The sequence below is a fragment of the Neomonachus schauinslandi genome, chromosome 4 (assembly GCF_002201575.2).
Source record: "Neomonachus schauinslandi chromosome 4, ASM220157v2, whole genome shotgun sequence".
NCBI lineage: Eukaryota > Metazoa > Chordata > Mammalia > Carnivora > Phocidae > Neomonachus > Neomonachus schauinslandi.
This window is the reverse complement of record NC_058406.1, coordinates 32,265,389-32,287,792: the sequence shown is the minus strand read 5'-3', so window position 1 is coordinate 32,287,792 and position 22,404 is coordinate 32,265,389. Positions and strand designations below refer to the sequence as shown.

General features: G+C 48.1%; 1 protein-coding gene across 1 annotated transcript in view; it reads right to left on the bottom strand.

Moving 5' to 3' along the window:
• Positions 1–22,354, bottom strand: part of RIMKLA (ribosomal modification protein rimK like family member A) — a 30,169-nt gene extending 7,815 nt beyond the window's left edge. The window contains exons 1-3 of the mRNA XM_044913988.1: positions 22,192–22,354; positions 5,789–6,019; positions 1,255–1,341 (exon numbers count right to left, since the gene is read on the bottom strand). Coding sequence (XP_044769923.1) covers positions 1,255–1,341; positions 5,789–6,019; positions 22,192–22,354 — 481 coding nt within the window. The remainder of the gene's footprint in view (positions 1–1,254; positions 1,342–5,788; positions 6,020–22,191) is intronic.
• Positions 22,355–22,404: the final 50 nt, after the last annotated feature.

Here is a 22,404-nt window from a genome sequence, read left to right as displayed (position 1 = left end):
ACAATTTTGACATCGAACTTTAGCACTGTAGCATATCTATCTGAATAGCATTAAGGGGCCCACCTTGCCCCCCAAACTCATTCCTCTTTCTCCTCAACAGGAACCCTTGGTTCCCACAGGTTGCTTTGCTCACACCTGCTTCCGTATGTTCGCTTACTTACTTCCTCCAGTTTGAATTCCACACTCCAACTGAAGTCTCCTTCTCCTCCAGTGAGGCCTTCCCTGCCTAGTGGCCGAGCTGGCCCCCTGTCAGGCGCAAGCAGGCACTGGGTCAGCCTGCCACAGAGGATGTCACCCTGCAACGCAACCGTCTCTACTCCCTGCACGCTGTAGCTTAAGAGCAGTGACCGAGTCTAGCCCATCTCACTGCCCAGTCCCTCCAGCACAGGAACTGCTCAGCACCTGTCTGTTTCGGGGGCCTCCCCTCACTGCAGATGCCCTGAGCATGGAAGTGTGCCCCCTGGGTCGCATCAGGGAGCACCTGCCCCCACGCTGTGGGAGGACTTCCTGCTGCCTGCAGGCTCCTCTCCGTTACCAGTCCCCGCTCTGCACCGAGCACTGCGGCAGGTCCCCGGGACAGAGAGGCTGGGGACCGGGTTCCCGCCCCTGAGCAGTGCCCAGCCAGCCAGGGGGAGAGGCACATGCCCTTGCAGCTGTCATAAAGGGCAGTGCTACGCTAGAGGCGTGGGCAAAGTGCCACGGAAACCCAAAGGAAGAGCGCGCAGAGAGGGAGGGGGCCAGGGATGTGGGGGGCAGCTGGCCTTTACTGGTGAGCGGAGGTTCACCAGAGGCCAGAGGAAGATGGCACTGCCAGTGAAGGGAAGAGGGCAGAGGTTTAAAGAACAGAAAATACATGGTCGAGCTAGTGAAGGAGAAGTAGTCTGCAGTGGACGATGGAGAGTGCAAAGGAAGGGTGCAGCTGCAGGGCCTTCAGTGCTACGGCGAGGAATACGGACTTTGTCTAAGAGGCAACAAGGCTCTTGGAAGCGCTTGTTAGTGGAGGAGTAAGGACAGATGTTTCGGAAGAAGAGAGGCCGCGCTGGCACCGGGGTGGGGAGACCAGTCAGGGTCAAGTCAGGAGTCTGCTGCCGAGTCCAGGGAGTGAACGAGAAGGGTCTGACGCAGCAAGGACAGTGGGGGCAGCAAGGAGGGGACAGAGGGACAGACGACACCGCGAGCCCCGTGAGGGGGCGCCCCACTTCTCTAACCAGCAGAGGTGCGGCCCTAACGGAAGCCAGGAGGAGCAGCACTGACCCCGATGTCCTCGCGTGCTCTTCACCACGACCGGGTAGCCGAGGGGCTCAGCTTCATCGATCATCTTGGAAAAGTCTTCGTGCCCACCTGCCAAGAGAAGGTGAAAGTCAGTGAAGGTCAGGCTGAGGCTCGGGAGTGGTCTGCCCAGCACGGCCCCCTCTGTGCGAATTCTTTCAAGGCCTCATGTTCCTCTGATTAAAGCAATTCAAGCCCAGTCCATCCGACAGACGTGTATCTTGCACCTGTAACGTACGTGGGAGTAGAGAGAGAAGGAAACCCACATTGATCAAGTACGTGAATGTGGCAAAGGCCTCATAGGCTCGAGCCCACGTAATCCTCCTAATAGCCCTATAGGCAGGGCAGGAATTTTTCCCAGTAAAATGGCTGTGGTTCAGCCAAGTGTTAAAGATGAAAACAAAACCACGGTGAGGCTGTGTCCATCATCAGGGGCATCTGCACAAAGAGTACACTTTATCAGAAGGGAACCCCTCGGGCGCCTGGGTGGCTTAGTCAGCTAAGCGTCGTCTCAGGCCCTGATCTCATGGGTCGTGAGATCTTGCACTCCACGCTCAGTGGGGAGTCTGCTTCAGATTCTCCCCTCTGCCCCTCCCCCTACTCTCTCTCTCTCAAATTAATAAATAAATCTTTATATATATTTTTAAGGATTTTATTTATTTATTTGAGAGAGAGAGAGAGAGAGAGAGAGCACAAGCAGAGGGAGCAGCTGAGGGAGAGAAGCAGGCCCCCCACTGAGCAGGGAGCCCGACGTGGGACTCGATCCCAGGATCCTGGGATCATGACCTGAGCTGAAGGCAGACACTTAATGACTGAGCCACCCAGGCACCCCAATAAATAATCTTAAAAAAAAAAAGAAGAGAAGTCCTGCAGACAGTCTCCCCTTTGCCATCGAGCCAGCTGCTCCTTAGCAGTGTACTCAATAAACTGCTATCTGCTTTGTTCTGCCTGGGGTGGATCCTTCCACAGCCCGTGCCACCCGCCCCCATCTGACTGGGACTCCCCACATTCGGTAGCCCAGGACTCTCCCCGGATTCTCCGAGGTCCCTCAGTGGATTGGCTCCAGTACTCCTTGGGGAACTGATGACTTCCGGGGGAGGTTGCTCCTCAGTGAGGATCCGAAGCCCCAGGGGGAAGCCGCCAGACTGCCCTCACCCAAAAGGGTGAGGAACTTCCCCTCCTGCCCTTTGGAGGGATCCTTCCCTCCCTCTCCCCTCTTTTCAGCCCTTCAGCGGTCTAACCCCAGTCCTCCTGAGACAGCTGAAGGTCTCTGGCCAGGGCAGCTCCCCATGTGGTCTCGGACTGCCCGGGCCTGTGAGGACAAAGGACCCTTTTCCTCTCCTCTCGCACTCCATCCCCCTGAGGTCTCCAACCTGAGGCGCAACTGGCAGCGGAAGGTCGTCCAGAACGAATCCACACACACTAGGGACTCAGTTGGGACCCTTCCCTGATGCTGCCTGACTCTCAGCCACCTTGCTTCTTCAGGCCCCCTTTTTCCCCTTTGTTCCCTCAGATCCAGCTGCCATCTTGATCTACAGGAAAAAAGTGTATCTACATGTCTGAGTAAATCCAACAATTCCATATACAAATGACAATTCAACAAGGATCCCACCCATACCCTTGGAGGATCCCCTCCCCCTAAATCCCATGGACCTGGCCACCAAGGAATTTCATTCAAATCTCAGAACCGCTTGTTGATATAATACCATGCTCTGGTCTATAACTGCACAGAACCCCTGATGGACGACAAGGTCAGGCAGGGACAGCATAGCCCATTCTCCGGCGTGAAGAAGCCACTGAAGACGAGACCTTTGCCCAAATGCCAAAGATTTGCCACTATCGACTGGTCAGAGGGGAATGTAGAGACTGCTTTTAGGCAACAGGCTTGAACAACGGAAGCCTGAGTAAGGTAAAAGGGCCCATAGTGACCCCCTGGCTGAATGCAAATAGGCTTGTTAGGTCACCTAAAATATCCATAAGCCCACCAATGGGCTACTTGCAACTGGGCACAGGAATGAAAAAAGAAAAATTTCGCACGTTCCCATCCCCTCACACTCCCCCTTAACTACAGCTCCCCACCACTACCTCCTGGCAGACAGTCTCTCCTTGGCTGTCCTGCCCACTGATCCCTTGCAGTGTTCAATAAACTTTTATCTCCTTAAAAAAAAAAGGGGGGGGAGACTCCCAACTTCCTGACATCCACTGACATATTTAGCTCCTCTCTAGCTATCATTTTTTCCTTCCCTATAAAACAGTGAAAGAGAGGGGTGCCTAGGTGGCTCAGCCCTTAAGCGTCTGCCTTCGGCTCAGGTCATGGTCCCAGGGTCCTGGGATCGAGCCCCGCACCGGGCTCCCTGCTCCGCGGGAAGCCTGCTTCTCCCTCTCCCACTCCCCCTGCTTGTGTTCCCTCTCTCGCTGTGTCTCTGTCTGTCAAATAAATAAATAAATAAATAAATAAATCTTAAAAAAAAAAAACAGTGAAAGAGGAGTCCTTCTTATCCAAGGCCATCCCTGCACCTGGGCTTTAGACCCCTTCCCTCTCACCTCCTCGGGGATCTTGCACCATTAAGTGTACTCTCTCTGATGGGTCTTCAACCTCCCAGTTCCATTTTATTTTATTTTTTTTAAATGATTTATTTATGAGAGAGAGAGCGTGAGCAGGAGGGGCAGAGGGAGAGGGAGAGAGTCTCAAGAGTCTCCGCACTGAGCTTAGAGCCTGACATGCGGCTCAATCTCATGACCCTGAGATCACAACCTGAGCCGAAACCAAGAGTCAGATGCTTAACCGACTGCGCCACCCAGCCACCCCTCCATTGCCATTTTAAACACGCTGGGTTCTCTCCCATCTTCGACAAACAAAATCCCTATTCCTTGCCCCTGCATCATCTCTTAACTACAAGCTTGTATCTGTACCATCGAGCTACTCAACCAAGTTTGCATTTTCTCACTTCTCACTCATCCCCCCGCCCTTTGACAGTTTGGCTTTTCCCCCATCACTAAACTGAAGCTGTATTCATCAAGTCCCTGTTGCTAAATCCAACACGCATCTCAGCGCTCCTGTTACTTGTCCTTTCAGAACCAGATAACACTTTTAATTATACCATCCACCCTGGAATGTTCTTTCCATTGCATCTGTCACCTCTTCTTTCCCTCCTCACCTCACCAGCTGCTCCTGCTTGCTTTCCTGTGTACGTTCCTCTTCCAGACCTGCTCTCTGAAGGGTTCTCTCTTGAACCCTCTCACTGAATTTTATTTTTTATTGTGGTAAAATATACATAAAATTTGCCATAAAAAGGTGTCCAGTTCAGCCCTCTCTTCATTCTATATATTCTCCCTGAGCAATCTAATCCATTCTTGTGACCTCACTTAACGTAATGAAGGTTTCCAAATCCACTTCCCTAGGTTACACCTCTCTCAGGAGCTCCAGATCCACTTATCTGCTGCCTACAGAATACTCTTCCTTGCTTACACTACAGATGCCTCAAAAAGAATGTGCTCCAAACTGAAATCCTCTCTGCCTGATAACCCCTCACCCCCTACCCACCAACCTGCTTCTCCTCTCCCATGTTTCTAGTCTCAGTGAATGTTTGCTTTCACATCTGGCTGCCCAAACCAGAAACCAGAGTCCCTCTTGATTCCTTCTACATTCCTCATATCCAGCCAGTCATCATGTCCTATTATACTGCGGTTTCCTTCGTAATTCCTGGATCTGTTCATTTATCTTCGTTCTTACTATGGCCCCTCAGTTTAGACCATCATGGCTCACTTGGGTAGCTTAAAAAGCCTAAGCCACATACCTTATCTCTACTCTGCCCTTGTCTGATGCCTTCTTCTTGGTGCAGCCAAGGTGATATTCTGCACTCCGATCAGGCCACCGCCTTGCTTAACGCCCTACACATCTCAGGATTCGCCCTAATCTACTTCACATACCATATAAGCTACTCTTACATCTCTACTCCATCTCTCGTACATCTACAGACCACTCAAAATACCACGCAGCGGTCACGTTCTCACTCGAGTCTAGGTCGATCTATATTCTGCTCTCCGCTTGGGTTACTCCCCTGTCCCGGCTGCTCCCGCTGGATAACTTCAGCTGAGTCTAGCTATTCTTGCTTTCAGGAAACCTCCCTCGCCACCTCTGAAGCTGCATGTGGAGCCGTCCCGAGTGTCCCGTACCACCTGGCACTAACGCATCCTGGCACTGCCCTGGCGCTGCCTGTCCACTCGCTGTCCCCCGCCTCTGATGAACCGGGGGGGCCTTCCGGGCCGGACGCGCTCACTTACTGCTCCAGCCCAGCGCCCAGCTCGGGAGCGGGCACATGGTGCGCAGAGCAGGCACGCGGCATCGGTGAATTACAGCCACAGGGAGCGACCGCGTTGAAGACTCGAGATGCTCAATCACCTGACATGAACAAATTCACACTGAAAACCAACAAGACACTAGAGCGCTTTGGCAGGAGAGAAAAGACAGAGACGCAGGTGGTTCGGAAAGGTCTGTTCCAAGCCCAAGGACACTCACCATAGGAGAAGGTGTCTGGCATGGGAACCCCATGCCCAGCCAGCTCTTGGAAAGTCCAGAACTTGTTGACGCAGTTTAAAATGCTCTGTGGGCGGTTGACGAGGCGGCAGCCCAGCTTCTCCAGGTGGCGCAGGACCGTGATGTCGCTGTCCGACTGCACCGAGGGGGTGGGCACGCGCACAAGCACCACATCTGGGAAAGTGGTGAGTGCCTTCTGGTTCAGCTGCAGGCCTGCAATCAAAGGACAAGAGTGAGCTCCGTGCTGGCCTAGTCTCACCAGCAGAACTGGTTCCAACCGACTCCTCAAGACTGAACCCAGCCGACAGCCTTGAAAATGGCACTGGAAATCCTGTAGTAACGAGAAAGCTACAGTCAATGCCACACTCCACACAAATGGGCAGAGCATGATTATGAGGAAACACAAAAGAACAAACAGAAAAAAAAAAAAAGAAAAGCAGCATATCGAGAATAATCCAAGTTAGAAGAATCCACAGGGGATAGATAATAGAGCCCCGCACCTTGCTTCCACGTAGCTCTAGTATTACTCAAAGTGTAGTGGGTTAGGAGGCTAGAAACGTCACGAAAAGGAAGCAGTGCAGCTCACTTAAGGAACCCTTACTAGCCTTGTAGGACTTAACCTTTAAAAGTCTGTCTGGAGGGGCACCTAGCTGGCTCAGGCACTATCGCATGAGACTCTTGATCTTGGGGTCATGAGTACCAGCCCCACGTAGGGCACAGAGATTCTACTTAAAAAAAAAAAAAAAAAAAAGAAAAAAAATTGTTTGGAAAAATATTGTAACCACTTAAATGATCTTTATGAATATAATGAATGCAAAAATGCCAATAGTAAGTAGAAAAAAAAAAAACAGGACACAAAGTGATAAATACAACTCAGAAAAGACAAGAAAGAAATATAGCAACATTCTAAGAGTGGGTAATGGGATGATGGGTGATTTCCTATTTTATACTTATCCATATTTTCCAAAATGTCTCCAAGTGCATGCTGCCTTTATAACAACAAACAAAAAAATCTTCAAAAAAATCAATCTACTAAAAATCAATTCTGTATCAAAAAGCAGAATGCATCCAAAGACAACCCGTCCCTATGGCGAAAGGACTTGTGTCTGTATTACACCGGTAAACCGGGAGTATAAGCTTAGAGTGAAGACTCGTGGGACCAGGAGTTCAGTCTCCAAGTATCTGTAGGGCTTCTATGCAGAAGACTTACTTGGCTTATCTTCTCCAACCCCGAGAGATACAGCTATCTGTGAGCATTGTTTTGTCTGTCAGTTCACTCCTGTATCTCCAGCCCCTAGAACAGTGTCTGGGGCACAGCAGGCACCTGATGTTTGCTGAATTGTTCAGAAGCCACAGGGAGACAGATTTGGAACCCTGGAGATGGAAATGGGATGGGAAGGGCAATTGGAAGTGAGTTCAGGGAATTACGTGGTCAGTCGTAGGGAACCTTTTTAAAGGAGTATTTAAAAGGCTCTAAAGAAAACCTTTTAAACAGTTTCAGAACCATCTTATATATAGGCTTTAACCTCAGTGCCTTCTATTCTGTAAGCGATGTGCTACGCAACCAGATAATTCCAAGAACACAAAAGATGCTGATGAAAAGTTACTATTTCTCCATGGGGAGGATGAATAATGTCAGTGCAAAAACATGAAGCAAAACAAAGCAAAAGGAAGCAAACAAAGAAACCAAAACCACAAAACTACTATATGGATCTAACTTGCAGTTTCCCCCCATTCTAGATGTTCCATCGATCGAACCAAAGGGGGCAGGTGTAATCATTAAGATACACTGTTTCCAGTACTTCTGAGGACAGTGTGAGCCTGAGGACTGGAACATAATTCTCAGGGATGACTTATAAAGAGCATTCAGGTTATCTTCACTTTGCCATCAGAAAACAGCATCATTTATATAGGCTTTCTCCTTTGCCCCTTACAGCCCCTGGGGAAAAGAATATATAAAGGAGAAAAAAAGCAAACCCTGTATTAGCATCCTCAAAACCCATAGGAAAAGAAAGAAAAGTATTCCAGTGGGTGAGAACGGTGAGTAAACACTCAGGGCAGAAGCAACAACAGTCCAGGACGACATCACGGGATGCGGTAATATGTGCAAATCTGCTCTGAAAACTCTCCAGAGCCATCCACATTGGAGGGGGGGAGGTGCTGGCATCACCACGGCACACACACTCCACTGAGCAGGGGGGACAGCTTAGGGAGGTTTGCACCACCTGATGAGAAAGATGGCTTTGCAACAGAAAAGTGACCTAGAGAAATGAGAAGCAGCAGAAACGTCTGGCTTTCAAATCCCAACATGAGGCCACAGACGAACAGTTAAACTTCTAAATGGGAAGAAAAGAATTCAGTCGTTTCTGGAAATACCAACCACAGGTGGACGGAGACAGCTCAGCCCCAAGCAGATTCACAGACACCTAGGAAATCTTACCAGAAGTTCATCTCTCTTCTCCAAAGGTAAATCTTTGGGCCTGGCTCATTCCAACTGAAGCCTTCAATAAATGAAGAATGGAATGGGTTAAAGCGGAGCCGGGAAGGCTCTACACCACGCGGTTAGACAGGTGTGGGCTCTGGCTGGGCCGGCTTTCAGCTGTGTGCCGAGGGCCGGGACAGGCTCAGGAGCACATCTGCACAGCTAGCTCCTCCTCGGCCCGCGTTCACCGCTCCAGCATCCGTGCCATGCACATCCTCGCCTGCTCTCTTTGCCATCTACCCCTAGGGGGAATCACCATTTCTAGAAGTAGTAGACAAGAGGCGGCCTCTCTTACGTGGCTTCGGCACGAACAGCAGATGCACACGGCCATGGCCAAGAACAACTTGGGTGTGAGGTTGGCTCTTGGCAAACCTGCTCCTGAGTTCTGAGCCCTTGAACCACTTAATAATGGCTCCCCCTCGCCCCATTCACATCTGCTCTCAGGAAAGGACCTGATGAACTTAAAACAGGATGCAGTTTAAATGTGTCACCTCTCCCGGAGTCCTTAACATTTCCACTGCAATCTATGGGCCTTGAGCCAAGGGAATGAAGAGCCGATGCAGGACATCAGGGCGGGCAGGACTCTGCTGGCTGTGGGTGGATGGAGGGAAAGCGCTCAGCAATGAGAGGCTCGTGCCCTCAAATAACAAGGGATTTCATGTGACTAAGTACCCAGTGCTCTTGGGCATCACCTTGACGTGGGGAACAGGGCAGGAGGAAGGGAGCATAGCTGTTTCTGGAATATTATTTGGGGTCTCCCAGACTCCTACATTGGGCTTGAAATGTACTGTTTAGCTTCAAACCACCTTTTTTTTTTTTAACTAAATCACCCTGTCCCCAAACAGATCAGTAAGATAGTGAAAAAGATCAGACCCCAAACTAATTCGTACAGTGACCAATGGCCAACCCAGTCTAAATCAACTGTTTGAAGCCACAACAATATTTTCTCCATATTACTTCTAAAAAGAATAATCTACTTTCATGGTTCATTATATTCTGATATCCTTTTGAACTGTTATTTATATTTGGAAATATTTTACTGCATTAAAAACAAAATAGAAAAATGGGACAACTTTTCCCAATGAACTGGGCCTGCTCTTTTCTAACTCATATATCAGGTTAAATTACGTTAATTCTACAAAACTAGGCTTTTCGCGTTGTATGTACAATAGCAAAGAAATGTACTCTATAATACAGAGAAATAGCTTTAGAAAGAAGCAAATCATTCTTGGAAAGTAGAGCTCTAAAAATTCAAAACCAGAGTCAGCGGTACAGACATTCAGATCTGAATCTGGTGAGCATTTTTATTGAGCATCTGTTGTATTTTAGGTACTTTGCTAAGACCTTTCACATATATTATCTCATTTAAATGAAAAATTTCTTGGGGCACCTGACTGGTTCAGTCGGTAGAGCATGCGGCTCTTCTTGCTCTTAGGGTTGTGAGTTTGAGACCCACATTGGGTGTAGAGATTACTTTAAGAAAAGATTAGGGACGCCTGGGTGGCGCAGTCAGTCAAGCATCTGACTCTTGGTTTCGGCTCAGGTTGTGATCTCAGGGTTGGAAGACTGAGCCCCGTGTCAGGCTCCCTGCTCAGCTCAGAGTCCGTTTAGAGTTTCTCTCTCCCTCTTCCTCTGCCCCTCCCCCCTCCACGCTCTCTCCCTCTCTCTCTAAAATAAATAAATCTTTTTTTTATTAAATTAGATAAATAGACGAAAGATTTCTTGTCATATGGATCCCTGCAATAGATCTGACTTTAAAAGTCTCCACATTGGGAGCCTGGGTGGCTCAGTTGGTTAGGCGACTGCCTTCGGCTCAGGTCATGATCCTGGAGTCTCCGAATCAAGTCCCGCATCGGGCTCCCTGCTCAGTGGGGAGTCTCCTTCTCCCTCTGACCCTCCCCCTTCTCTTGTTTCTCTCTCAAATAAATAAATAAAATCTTAAAAAAAAAGGTCTCCACATTGACAAATAACTGATACGTAATGGGTCACCACCCTCCCGACCTGTGCTGCGCACGCGTGCACACACACACACACACACATCCCGGCTTCACAAGAGAAAGCTGCAGAAGTAAACTGGTTTCTCATGCACTAGGAAAAAACCTTCAAGCACAAAGCAAGCGGCAGAAATAAGAAAATCACAGGACCCGATAGCCCGGTGGCAAGCAAGGCCCTCACTTCCAGCAGCTTTTAGAACCCCTCTATTTTCACAGGATCATGTGACAGTGGCTGGCAGGGAAGCTCTGCAAGTTGTCAGAAAGGAATCGACAATATAAATAAAGTAAGTGGATAACCCACGGAGAGCTTTGTGTTACCTTGCTGTGTGATGAGGAAGATGTGCCCTTTGGAACCTGATCTGGCTCTCATCTCAATGATGCTCCAGGTTTTCCCTGGTTCCTTTCTACCCTACACTCACTACTTTCTCCTAAGGAAGTTATTTTTATTTTTAATGAGTACATGCTATCACCACTCCTCCTTCCCTTTAAAGTTCTTTGTTGGGATGCCTGGGTGGCTCAGTCATTAAGCGTCTGCCTTCGGCTCAGGTCGTGATCCCAGGGTCCTAGGATCGGGTCCTGCATCGGGCTCCCTGCTCAGCGGGAAGCCTGCTTCTCCCTCTCCCACTCCCCTGCTTGTGTTCCCTCTCTCGCGGCGTCTCTCTCTGTCCTCCCCCTCATTAAAACCCAGTTATTCTGTGGCCCCTTCTGTTCTCCACCAACTGCTGTTTTCAGGTCATTTAATTCACTTCAACCTTTACTGAACTGTTGGGATGAGTCAGACACACTATGAAGCAGGAATACCACACTGAACCAGGTGATCTCTGCCTACGAGGAGCTTAGTCTCCTTACGGACATATAGACACAACTTAAATATTCATTCAGTCCATCACTCAACCTCTCCGTTCAGCAAATATTTATTTAGCACCCACTCTGGGCCAAGTCCAGTGTTAGTTCGGGGGTCCCCAGAAGCACTCCCCAAGACAAGTGCAGGATGTTTATTATTAAGGTGGTAATTTCAGGAAATGCAGGTGGGGGAGTAGAGGAGGCAAGGTGACAAATACAGGGGGTGTTGTCAAGTGAGGGACCGCCCCTCGGCAACTGGGGCTTACTCATGATAATAAGAAATGGTTTAGTGCCCATGCCTCAGTTATCCCACCGAGGGGAGAGGAAGGTGGCAATCGGTAATTTTTGTACACCTGCTCTTTGGTTGCAAGCTGCTCCAGTGGCGTGATAGTAATTTCCGGGCCCTTCTGGCTTGCCATGCATATGTGGACCCCAGGGACATCAAATGGTAAGGACAACAGGGACACGGGAGGGCCACGGCGGCTAAGGAACAGGCGCCATCTTAAAGGCTGGGCATGGGGTGGAGGGGTGATCCCTGGAATTGAAGAAGAAAGACCACACACAATTGTGATGAATGCCGTTGATGCTCTGTGCAGAGCACCTGGGTGTTAGGCAGTTATCAGTCTGGTTTGGGCAGTGGGTGGGGAGAGGAGGCGACTGATTCTAACACAATGTGAGAAGTGGTCTAACAGGCATAAGAATCGGGGTTCAGTGATGGCAGAGGAGGAGGGAGCAGTTAGTGATAATCTCTGAGAGAGAATCAAGGAAAGTTTCAGAAAGGAGATGTTGACTCATGGTGCCTCTGGGCCCAGAAGAAATGTGTAAAACGAATCAATGTATAATGTCTACCTCTCAGAAAGAAATCCATGGTCAAGCTCTGGCATCTTCGAAGCCCTGAGCTGAGGGATATCTCAGGGCGAATGTATTTACAAAGGCATGGAACGAGGTTGGGTTGACTTGAGCTGAAAGCCGATTATGGTGAAATGGATAAAGCACTGGCCTCCAAGTCAGAGACTTGATTTAATTCCTTGTTGTCATTTAACAACTTGGCAAGACACATGTCTCTCCGGGTGTCAGTTTCCTCTTCTGTAAAACAGAGGAGTCCCAGAACTTGGAAACCATCTCCCAACCCCCGCCCCACCCTCCACCTTACCAACCCGAGCTTCCTCGAAACCATGAAGACAAAGCTCATCCAAGCCCTTTATCCCTTTCTTGTATCGGTCACCCAAGACTCCAGTCTCCAAGGCCACCTCATTTCGCTAGAGGCTAAACCCCACCTGGCTCTGACATTGTCTTTTCTGCTCCCATCTTCCACTCCTTCTCCCCTTCACAGTGTCCTCCGGAACTCAAGGGCAGCAAATCCCCTATCCTTGACCTTTCGGGTGAGTGTTCCCTTCGCCTTCTTTTCCTGAGTGCAGCGGACCCCCGGCTCTCCCCAGTAACACTGCTTCCCCGACGTCCCTTCCCAGTTGTGGTTGTTCTCTCTCCCTGGCCCCTGGGATTCCTGAGCCTGCCAGTGGGAGAGATGCTCCTTGCTCCTCGCTGTGGCTTCCAGACCATCCTCCTCTCCCTCCCCTAAAACTCCCAGTTTGATTCTCATCCCATTGTACATCACTCCACCTGTGCAAGTCATCCAGGGACCCCAGCTACCCACCTCTGTCCCTAGAGCTTTAGCTCCTGACTCACTGGCTCCCCACGCTGTCAGAGCTGGTGGTGATTTCAATAACCTTGTGCAGAATTCTTCTAATGCCCAGGCCCGTTTCCTGACCTCATTTCCTCCAAGGATGCTGTCCAGCACCCCATCTCAGCCACCATTCTGGGTTACATTCTAGACTTAACGCACTCATCATAATTCCAGTCTCCAATCAGTGTCTCCTATCATTCCAGCTTACTCTCTCTAGTACCCCAACTCCAGCCAAACTTTGACCCCAGGAACTACCATGCACGGGTCCCCATCTTTTCACTGTCCCTCACTTCCCCTTCTAATCTATTTAAATTCCGGAGTCAAAACACCATACCATGCATCTTCAAACCTACGGTACATCCTCAAATCTTGCACCTGTTTTTTGCTTGGCTAAACCACGCCGTTAGACCAATCCAACTCTGCCTACTTCGTGTGCCCCGCTGTGCAATGGAATATGGAGAAAAGAATACATAAACCTGCTGACTGGTCTCAAGGGCATCCTCCCTGCCGCCTGGCAAGCACCCTATTTCCCCAGGTACATTCACTCTCCCTGACCCTAGACGATTTCACTTTCTCTTCTTGCTACTTCCTCCCGCCTTCTCCCTCTTCCTATTAAAGGAGGAGAGAAAGAGAAGAGGCGAGAAACTGAAGCAATCAGAAAGGAACTTCTCTACAAGCTGCCACAGCACATCTGCCCACCTGCCAGCACCTGGCTCATACAGGTTACTTTCTCTCTTATGAGAATGGCTGAAGTGTCCTCGCTCCTAGCTCAGGCCAGCTCCTGGAAATATGCAATAGATCCCAACCCCTCCCACTCATTTAAAACACTGCTCCAGCAATTCACCTCTCTCTCCTGCATCATCAATTTCCTTCCATTGGATCACTCACGTGAGCATACAACATGCTGTTATTTCTCTCTTCTTCAAGAAAAGCTTCTCAAACCCATCTGCCCTTTGAGCAATGTCTGAGTCAGCTCAGGCTGCTATAACAAAATGCCACAGACTGGGTGGCTTAAACAAGAGACATTTATTTCTCAAGGTTCTGGGGACTGGAAGTCTGATAGGGCTGGCATGACTGGGTTCTGGTAAGGGCCTTGTTCCTGGCTTGCAGACAGCTGCCTTCTTGCTGTAACCTCAGAAGGCAGAGAGAGAAAATTTGGGGGAGAAACACAATTCCATTCATAGCAGGCTATCAATCCATTTCGCACCTTCCCTTTATAACAAGACTAAGTATGTATATTCACTGGTTTCCATTACTTCATGAGACTTCTCCTATCAGGGACACCGACGCTAAGGCCACCATTGCTAAATCCAGTGGTCCATTCTCATCCCTCAACTGACTTGATCAACCAGCAAAACCTGAACACCGTCTGATCACATCTTCCTTCTTTAAATACTTCCTCCACTTGGCTTCCAAGACACCATTCGCTCCTGGATTTCTTCATCCCATATACTTAGGATTCTTTGCTGGCCGCTCCTCTTCCCCCCAGCCACTAACTGGAGTGCCCCAGAGCTCAGTCCCTGGACCACTTCTCTTTTCTATCTGTAGTCACTCCCTTGCCAGGTGTATGGAGATGCTTCTACTTCGATATCATCAGGCCAGGGCTTTCTCCTGTATCCCCAACAATATGGAATTGCCTACTTGACATTTCCACTTCGATGTCTAATGGGCATCTCGCACTAAGTCCTGATCCTCACCACCTGTCCAAACCTCCTCCTACACCCTTTCCATATGGGTAAATGGCAAACTATTCTTCTAGCTCCTCAGGACAGACACACTGGAGTCCTCCTGTCTAGTCTCTCCTGAACATTCAACATCTGATCCGGTAGGCAAGTCCTGACAACTTTGTCTTCAAAATTTATCCAAAATCCAGTCACTTTGCACTTCCTCCTCTGAAATCATTCTAGTCCAATAATTATCTCTCACCTGAATTGCAGCAATGACCTCAGCGATCTCCCTGCTTCTGCCCTTGCTGCCATCAGTCTGTTCTCAACACTGTGACCAAAATGACCCTGTGACCATTAAGGCAGATCATGTCACCCCTCCACTCAAAACCCTTCAATGGATTCCCAGCTCATCCAGAGTAAAATACAAAGTCCTTCCATGACCAGAGCACCTGGGTGGCTCAGTTGGCTAAGTGTCCAACTCTTGACCTCAGCTCAGGTCTTGATTTTGGGGTTGTGAGTTCAAGCCCTGTGTTGGGCTCCACCCTAGGCATGGAGCCTACTTAAGAAAAAAAAAAGATCCTTCTATGACCTACAAGGCCCTATACAATGGCTCTTCTCCCCCTACCCTCCACTTCTCTGACCTTCTTTCCTAATGCTTGCCCCTTGGTTCACTCGGCTCTGGCCACACATTGCTTTGCTGCTCCCTCTTGTCTATTCTACTCTAATCCTGGATATCTATTTTCTTAAAGATTTTATTTATTGGGCGCCTGGGTGGCTCAGTCGTTAAGCGTCTGCCTTCGGCTCAGGTCATGATCCCAGGGTCCTGGGATCGAGTCCCACATCGGGCTCCCTGCTCGGCAGGAAGCCCTCTTCTCCCTCTCCCACTCCCCCTGCTTGTGTTCCTGCTCTCGCTATCAATCTGTCAAATAAATAAATAAAATCTTTAAAAAAAAAAAGATTTTATTTATTTATTTGAGACAGACAGAGGAGAGAGAGAGAGAGCGAGAGAGAGCACATGGTGGTGGGGGGGGGGACAGGGGCAGAGGGAGAAGCAGACTCTCCACTGAGCAACGAGCCCGATGTGGGGCCCAATCCCAGGACTCTGGGATCATGACCTGAGCTGAAGGCAGCCGCTTAACCCACTAAGCCACCCAGGCACCCCTAATCCCAGATATCTAAATGGCTTACTCACCTCCTTCAGGTCTTTACTTGAACATCATCTCCTAGGTGAGGACCACCCTAGCCACCCTATGCAAAATTGCATCCCCTCCCCTACCTCCAGAAACATTCTATCCTCCCATTCCCCTTCCCTGTTTTTTCCTCCTTAGTCTTTTTCATCAACATATTATATATTTTACTTATCTTGTTTATATCCTCTCTTTCCCATCTAGACTGTAATTTCCTGGAGAGGCAGAGATTTCTGCCTGTTTTGTTCTGGTACCTAGAACGATACCTTACACATAGCAGGTGATCAGCAGGTATTTGTTGACCAAATGAATGAATGAAATCTTAACAATGAGGATGGAGACTGTGTTCTTACTCTTCATTCTATCTCCAGTACCTAGCACAGTGCCTGGCACAGACTGGACAGGCAACAGCTGTTGAATGAGTAGGATGGTTATGAAGATTAAGGCACATAAAAGATATGGAAGCATTAATAACAGAGTTACAGAAATAAAGAACCATTATTCTTGTTAGTTCCTCAATGCAGAGTAACTTAAATTTATCACTTTCTCATGGCGGGGGCGGTCTTCTTGAGTTACTCTTTAATAGTGAAAGATCAAATAGAAATAGACTGTTGAATCACAGACCTGTACCTCTGAAACAAATAATACATTATATGTTAAAAAAAAAGAAGAAGAAGATAGCAGGAGGGGAAGAATGAAGGGGGGGAAATTGGAGGGGGAGACGAACCATGAAAGACTATGGACTCTGAAAAACAAACTGAGGGTTCTAGAGGGGAGGGGGGTGGGGGAATGGGTTAGCCTGGGGATGGGTATTAAAGAGGGCACATTCTGCATGGAGCACTGGGTGTTATACGCAAACAATGAATCATGGAACACTACATCAAAAACTAATGATGTAATGTATGGTGATTAACATAATTTTAAAAAAAATCTTAAAAAAAAAAGAAATAGATTGAAAACTTCAGATCATGTTGTAGGTTTGTGTTAAAATAAGGTCAAGTCTCTCAGTGAAGTGGGCAAAGTGGCGCATTTACCCCCTGGAGAAGGGGGTGGAGTGAGGTAAGGCTAGCACTGACCTGCCTGGATGTCCCTGGACTCCCTGCTAGTAAGGGGAGTGCCAAGGAGGAGGTGTGGATGGATGGGAATGACATGGACCTCTCTGATGCCTTCCACCAGGCAAGCCTAACAAATTTGGTACAAGTGTTATGGTAGCAGCGAGAGGTGGTCCAGAAATCTGTAAGTAAGACTTTGAGATCTACTAAGGATCTACTGGTTCTAGAACTTTTTCCAACACAGTTCATGAGGTATGCCTAAAAACTACTGTTAGAATCATAAACCACACATCCAATCCATCCTCAGTCCTTGAGATTAGCCCATGGATATAAACGTGGACCCACGGGGTAAAGCATATCCATTCAGTGCTCACATCAGCTTAGAAACAGTGTACGGTAGATGCTTCTATCCACTCTCTGACTTTTCCACTAGTCCTATATGATGGCTTATTCAGATTACAGGGTGTCAGGCACAGGCCCTTGGCAGAGAGCGAGATCAAAGATCAACCTCTGTGCCTTAGGTTAGCATGGTATCCTTGCCTACTAGTGCCTTCCTTGCATAGCAACGGGACTCCTTCCCTTCTCCATGAGGCCTCTGTTGTCTCCTGGAAGGCTGCGATATGACCTTTTCCTCCAATTCAGTTAGGATTCCCCCCACCCAAACATTTAAATCTTACTCAGCTGATTACTGCAAAGAACCAAGGAAAAGTATCCCAGACACCTTAATTTAAAGAACCCGACTTAGGGGCGCCTGGGTGGCTCAGGTGGTTGGGCATCTGACTCTTGGTTTCAGCTCTGGTCATGTTCTCATGGGTCCTGGGATGGAACCCCCCACATTGCGCTCTGCGCTCAGCAGGGAATCTGCTCGGAAGACTCTCTCCCTCTGCCCCTCCCCCCACTCACAGGTGCACACCCCCCTTCTCTCCCAAAATAAATAAATAAATCTTAAATAAATAAATAAAAATAAAATTATAAAGAACCTGACCCAGAATTTGCCATATGGCCACCAAGGTTTCAGCTCTGAAAGGAAGGAAGGGAATGCTGAATCATTCCGCTCCTAGGAGACAAACTGTTACACACCCTCATTTCCAGGTCAGATGCATTTTTTCGGTCTTGATGTCTATCCCTGAGTTTGTGACTATCCTTGTTTCCTGAGATAAGAAATTGTCATTGTAAAGGCCTATGGGTGGTCAAAGAACTTAATTTGCCCTGGTGATTCTGGCCTCATAGAATGGCTCATCACAGAAACATTCACACATCCAAGCATGATCTCCCAAACAGAACCTAATTAGGGTAAAAGTCTCCTATGCTTCAAATTAGCCTCTCAGGCCCTTCACTCAATCATCCAAAAATTAACTGCAGGCCTACTGTGTACCAGTTATGGAGCATACATCTGAGGGATCCCCAGTCATTTACAGAGAGAGAGAGAGAGAGAGAGAAGATAAACTTTGTAAATAGATAAATTACAATAAAATATGATGGATGTTATTTTAAACAATGTTACTTGGCAGCAGACGGGAAAGGGATTGCCTGAGGGAAGGGGAGGGGAGGGAGTTCAAGAAAGACCTCAAAGAGTCCAGTGATGTGAGCTGAGGCTGAAGAAGGAATACAAGTTTGCCGCGTGGTGGAGAGGGAGCCGCACCAGATGGGCACCCCGGGCCGGGGAATTCAGCGCACGGGGTCTGGTGAAGTCAGGGCAGGCAATGCATGGATGGGTGGAGTGGAAGAGAGGAAACAGGTCTGCTGAGCCTGCAACTCCTGAGTATTGGTCCTGACAGCCACCCAGTGCCTGTGCCAGATACCCGACTGATGTTTATAAGAGTTAATTTGTAGAAAGCACCCTGACACCTTCCCGGTCGTATTTTGCTTGGACTATTACTGTGTTCATTTGGGGGACATATTCGCCACCACCCTAGCCCACGGGGGAGACTAATTAAATATTTGCTGAACGAATGAAGAACTTGTGGTTTCTAAGAAGGAATGGAGGTAGACAGGACTCTCATGATGCCACATCCTGCAGAATGGCGAAGGGAAAGCATTCTCTGCAGGATTGCTTCGGTCACCGGAAGGTCATTCCGCTCTTCCCTGCGGCCATTCCCACTCATCCCATCCAAACCGACGCTGGGGCAGCTAGATCGCTCATCACAAAACCTTGCATTTGCACGGCATCTTCAGCTTACTCGTATTATCTTGTTTAAATAACTGCAATCTTTAAATCCCAAACTTCCCATCTCTTGTATGAATCCTATTTCCAGATATAACCTGAAATTTTGGTCTCTGGGTTTGGGGTCCCACTAGCCTCCACAGAAGGAAGCTCAGGAGGTCCTGCCCATACTGTCCCAAACGGACTCCTGCATCGACCCCTGCACTAATTTTGAGAAGGAATGAAGGGAGCAAGGTATGCATGCAGACTTTGTGAAAAGGGTGCCTTAACTTCCTGAACTTTAAAATCACTTTGTGGGCACCTGGGTGGCTCAGTTGGTTAAGCAACTGCCTTCAGCTCAGGTCGTGATCCTGGAATCCCAGGATTGAGTCCCACATCGGACTCCCCACTGAGTGGGGAGTCTGCTTCTTCCTCTGACCCTCTCCCCTCTCATGCTCTCTCTCACTCTCTCTCTCTCAAATAAATAAACAAAATCTTTAATAAAATAAAATAAAATCACTTTGCGAAGTCACTGTCTAGCCTCAGTGTAATTCCACATCCACGGAAAAAGGTACCATGGGCTGCAGATGCCCTCGCACATACTTATCCCACATCTGGAGCTGGGAATTAGATCAGGTCTCGAACTGTCTGCTAACTAGCTGGATGGCACTGAGTAGCTTTGAGCATCAGGTCCTTTATTAGTAAAACGAAAGGGTCAGGATGGATGATCTCAAAGGCTTTCCAGCTCTCACCCTCAATAATTTGCAAATGGGAAATGGCATTAGTAACTATTTCTGTATTTCAAAGCCAGTTAAGTTCTAGAGTTTATTTCAGAGGAATACTTGGCTCAGCAAATTGCCAAGGCTTTTCTATAGTTTGACGATAGAGGAAACTGGGAAATAGAGCGCATATCTTTATTCACTCAAAAATATTTATTGAGTGCCTATTACTGCAAGACACTGTTCTAGTCATCGTTACAGCACTGAACAAGCAAAGGAGCTCACTCTTTGCACGGAGCTTACTTCTTTGTGCTTCAATTAATCCAGCCCCATGACAAATAAATCTCTTCACTGCTTTGGATGGCAGAAATAGTGACCTGATAGGTTTGTTTTATATGTCATGAATTGTGTCTGGCTATCTCTGAATTAGCAAAAGATTAAACTGCTTCAAAAACTGCCTGTCTTCAGTTTCTCCAGCAACTAATAACTAGGTATATTTTCTCATAGTTTAAAAAGAAGTAACTTCTGGTTTGTGAACAGATTGAGATATATTCACACATGAATTCCCATAAAATTTTAAGACACTAAACAAAAGGGTTTAAATGTTTCCTGCAGCACTGAGAATATAATTTTCTTTTTCTAGGACTGATTCTTTAAAATGGTTTGTTTGTTTTTTTAATTTTTTAAAAAGTAATCTCCACGCCTAATGTGGGGCTCAAACTCATGACCCCAAGATCAAGAGCCATGTGTTCTACCGACAGAGCCAGCCAGGCACTCCTCAAATGCGGTTTTAGATACAAAACAGAGAGAATTTCCCTACTCTTTCACAGAATGCAGTATGGGTCTAGAACACGAATATGATGTGGAACTTCAATTACTATATCTTAAAAAAGGCATCTTTACAAGCTGTAAAACAAAGAAATAAAACGAAGAGTTCTACTGACGCTGGGGGTAGAAAGATGTATATGCTAGGTCTAGATCAGTAAAATATAACATCATTCCATTGAACAATTTTAGAGCTAGAAGAACCTTAACCCTTAGTTTTATATAAACAAGAAACCTGAGATTCAAAGACATAAAGTGACCTGGCCAAGGCAAAGTCAAGATACTTGTTAGCAGCAAAGCTGTGCTAAGGGGCACCTGGGTGGCTCAGTCGTTAGGTGTCTGCCTTTGGCTCAGGTCATGGTCCTGGGGTCCTGGGATCGAGCCCCGCATCGGGTTCCCTGCTCAAACCGGTGGGAAGCATGCTTCTCCCTCTCCCACTTCCCCTGCTTGTGTTCCCTCTCTTGCTGTCTCAAATAAATCTTAAAAAAAAAAAAAAAAAAAGCTGTGCTAGGAATCCAGGTTTGCAGACTGCTTGTTCAGGAATCCAGGTCTACATTAACTAACTGTTAAGAGTTTTAGCAAATCAAGAATAGAGAGACAGTACCCCTTACAGATGACACACTGTTTCTAAACGTAGGGCACCTAATGCTTGTAGTCTATTTCTCCAGGAGGCTATACAGTCTGATATTACTTATGAAGGGTTTGGGTGAATTTATGGATGAAGCATCTAGAACAGATACATTAGACACAGGTCATATTCAAAATCCCTATAAGTAACCTGTTCAGAATTTGGAATCCCTTTCCTCTGCTAAAGAAAAGTAACAAATTATAAGCTTATTTGACCAAGTATGGTTGAAATAGTAAGAATGATGTCCCAAAAAGCACCCTGAGCTGGGCCCATATTCCCCCCACCCCCAGTCCCACATCTGATCCCCGTGAAGTAGCTGGCTTACTTCCAGAGTGGAGGCTGGAGCCACTCAAACTGCAGGCTACAGGGGGTTCCTAAACCAAGGATTCCCATCGGAGACTGCCTGCATTAAAGATAATTAAGAATACCTAAACACATACTTAACCTTTTGAGGTCAGGGTCACAGATGATAACCATGTCTTACTCAAAAATGTCTCTTGGACACAGCAGTGGAGAAATATGAGACCAGAATGGTCTGTACCTGAAATCTTGGCTTTTCTGGAATCAGAATTCAACACTTTTAGAAAGGAGGATGAGTTTAAAGAAAACCCATCAACGGTCTACTCTCCCACTTACACATTCAAGAGGTGACTCCAAACATAAATTTCTCCCCTTATATAGGTTCCTAGTTTGGGAATGATATTCTATAGTGCACTATTGATGCTTACACACTCCTGGAAAACTTTTAAAAACATTCATCTTAATGGCAATTTCGTAAACGTAGTTAAGGGTTTCTATAAAGCTATACTGACAGGGTACGGATGCGAGCAGAATTGCAAATTTGGGGTTTGCAGCTTGATTTTCCTCGGACCTCCAGGAGGCTTCAGGCGAATTCGAGTTCCTCCCAAAACAAAGTCCCCTAAGTACACGGAATCCCGTTCTCAAATCTTGGCCTCAGGGCAGACGGCGGTGGTCAAAGGAAGCCCTCAAGGTTAGGGGCTTTCTCCAACCCAAGGAGAGCTCGCGGGGAGGGCGGCTGGTCTTGCGGGGGGGGGGGGCGAAGGAGACTTGGCTGGAGGAGGCCCGGCTGCGCGCGCCCACCGGCCGGCTTCCGGGGACCCCGGCGCGCCTCCCCGCCCTCCCGGGGCCCGCCTCGCTCACCGAGGTGGCCGCCGACGACGGTGACGGCGATCTGGTCCATGAGCACCGCCCGGAAGCGCACGTCCTGCTCGGAGCAGCGCTGCCGGAGGGCGCGCAGGATCTGCACCTGCGGGTAGTCCTCGCGGATGCGCCGGTCCGTCAGGAACCAGAGCTGGGAGCACATGGCTGTCAGGGCGGCGGCGCCCGGCGCGGCGCGGGCCCCCTCGACGCCCC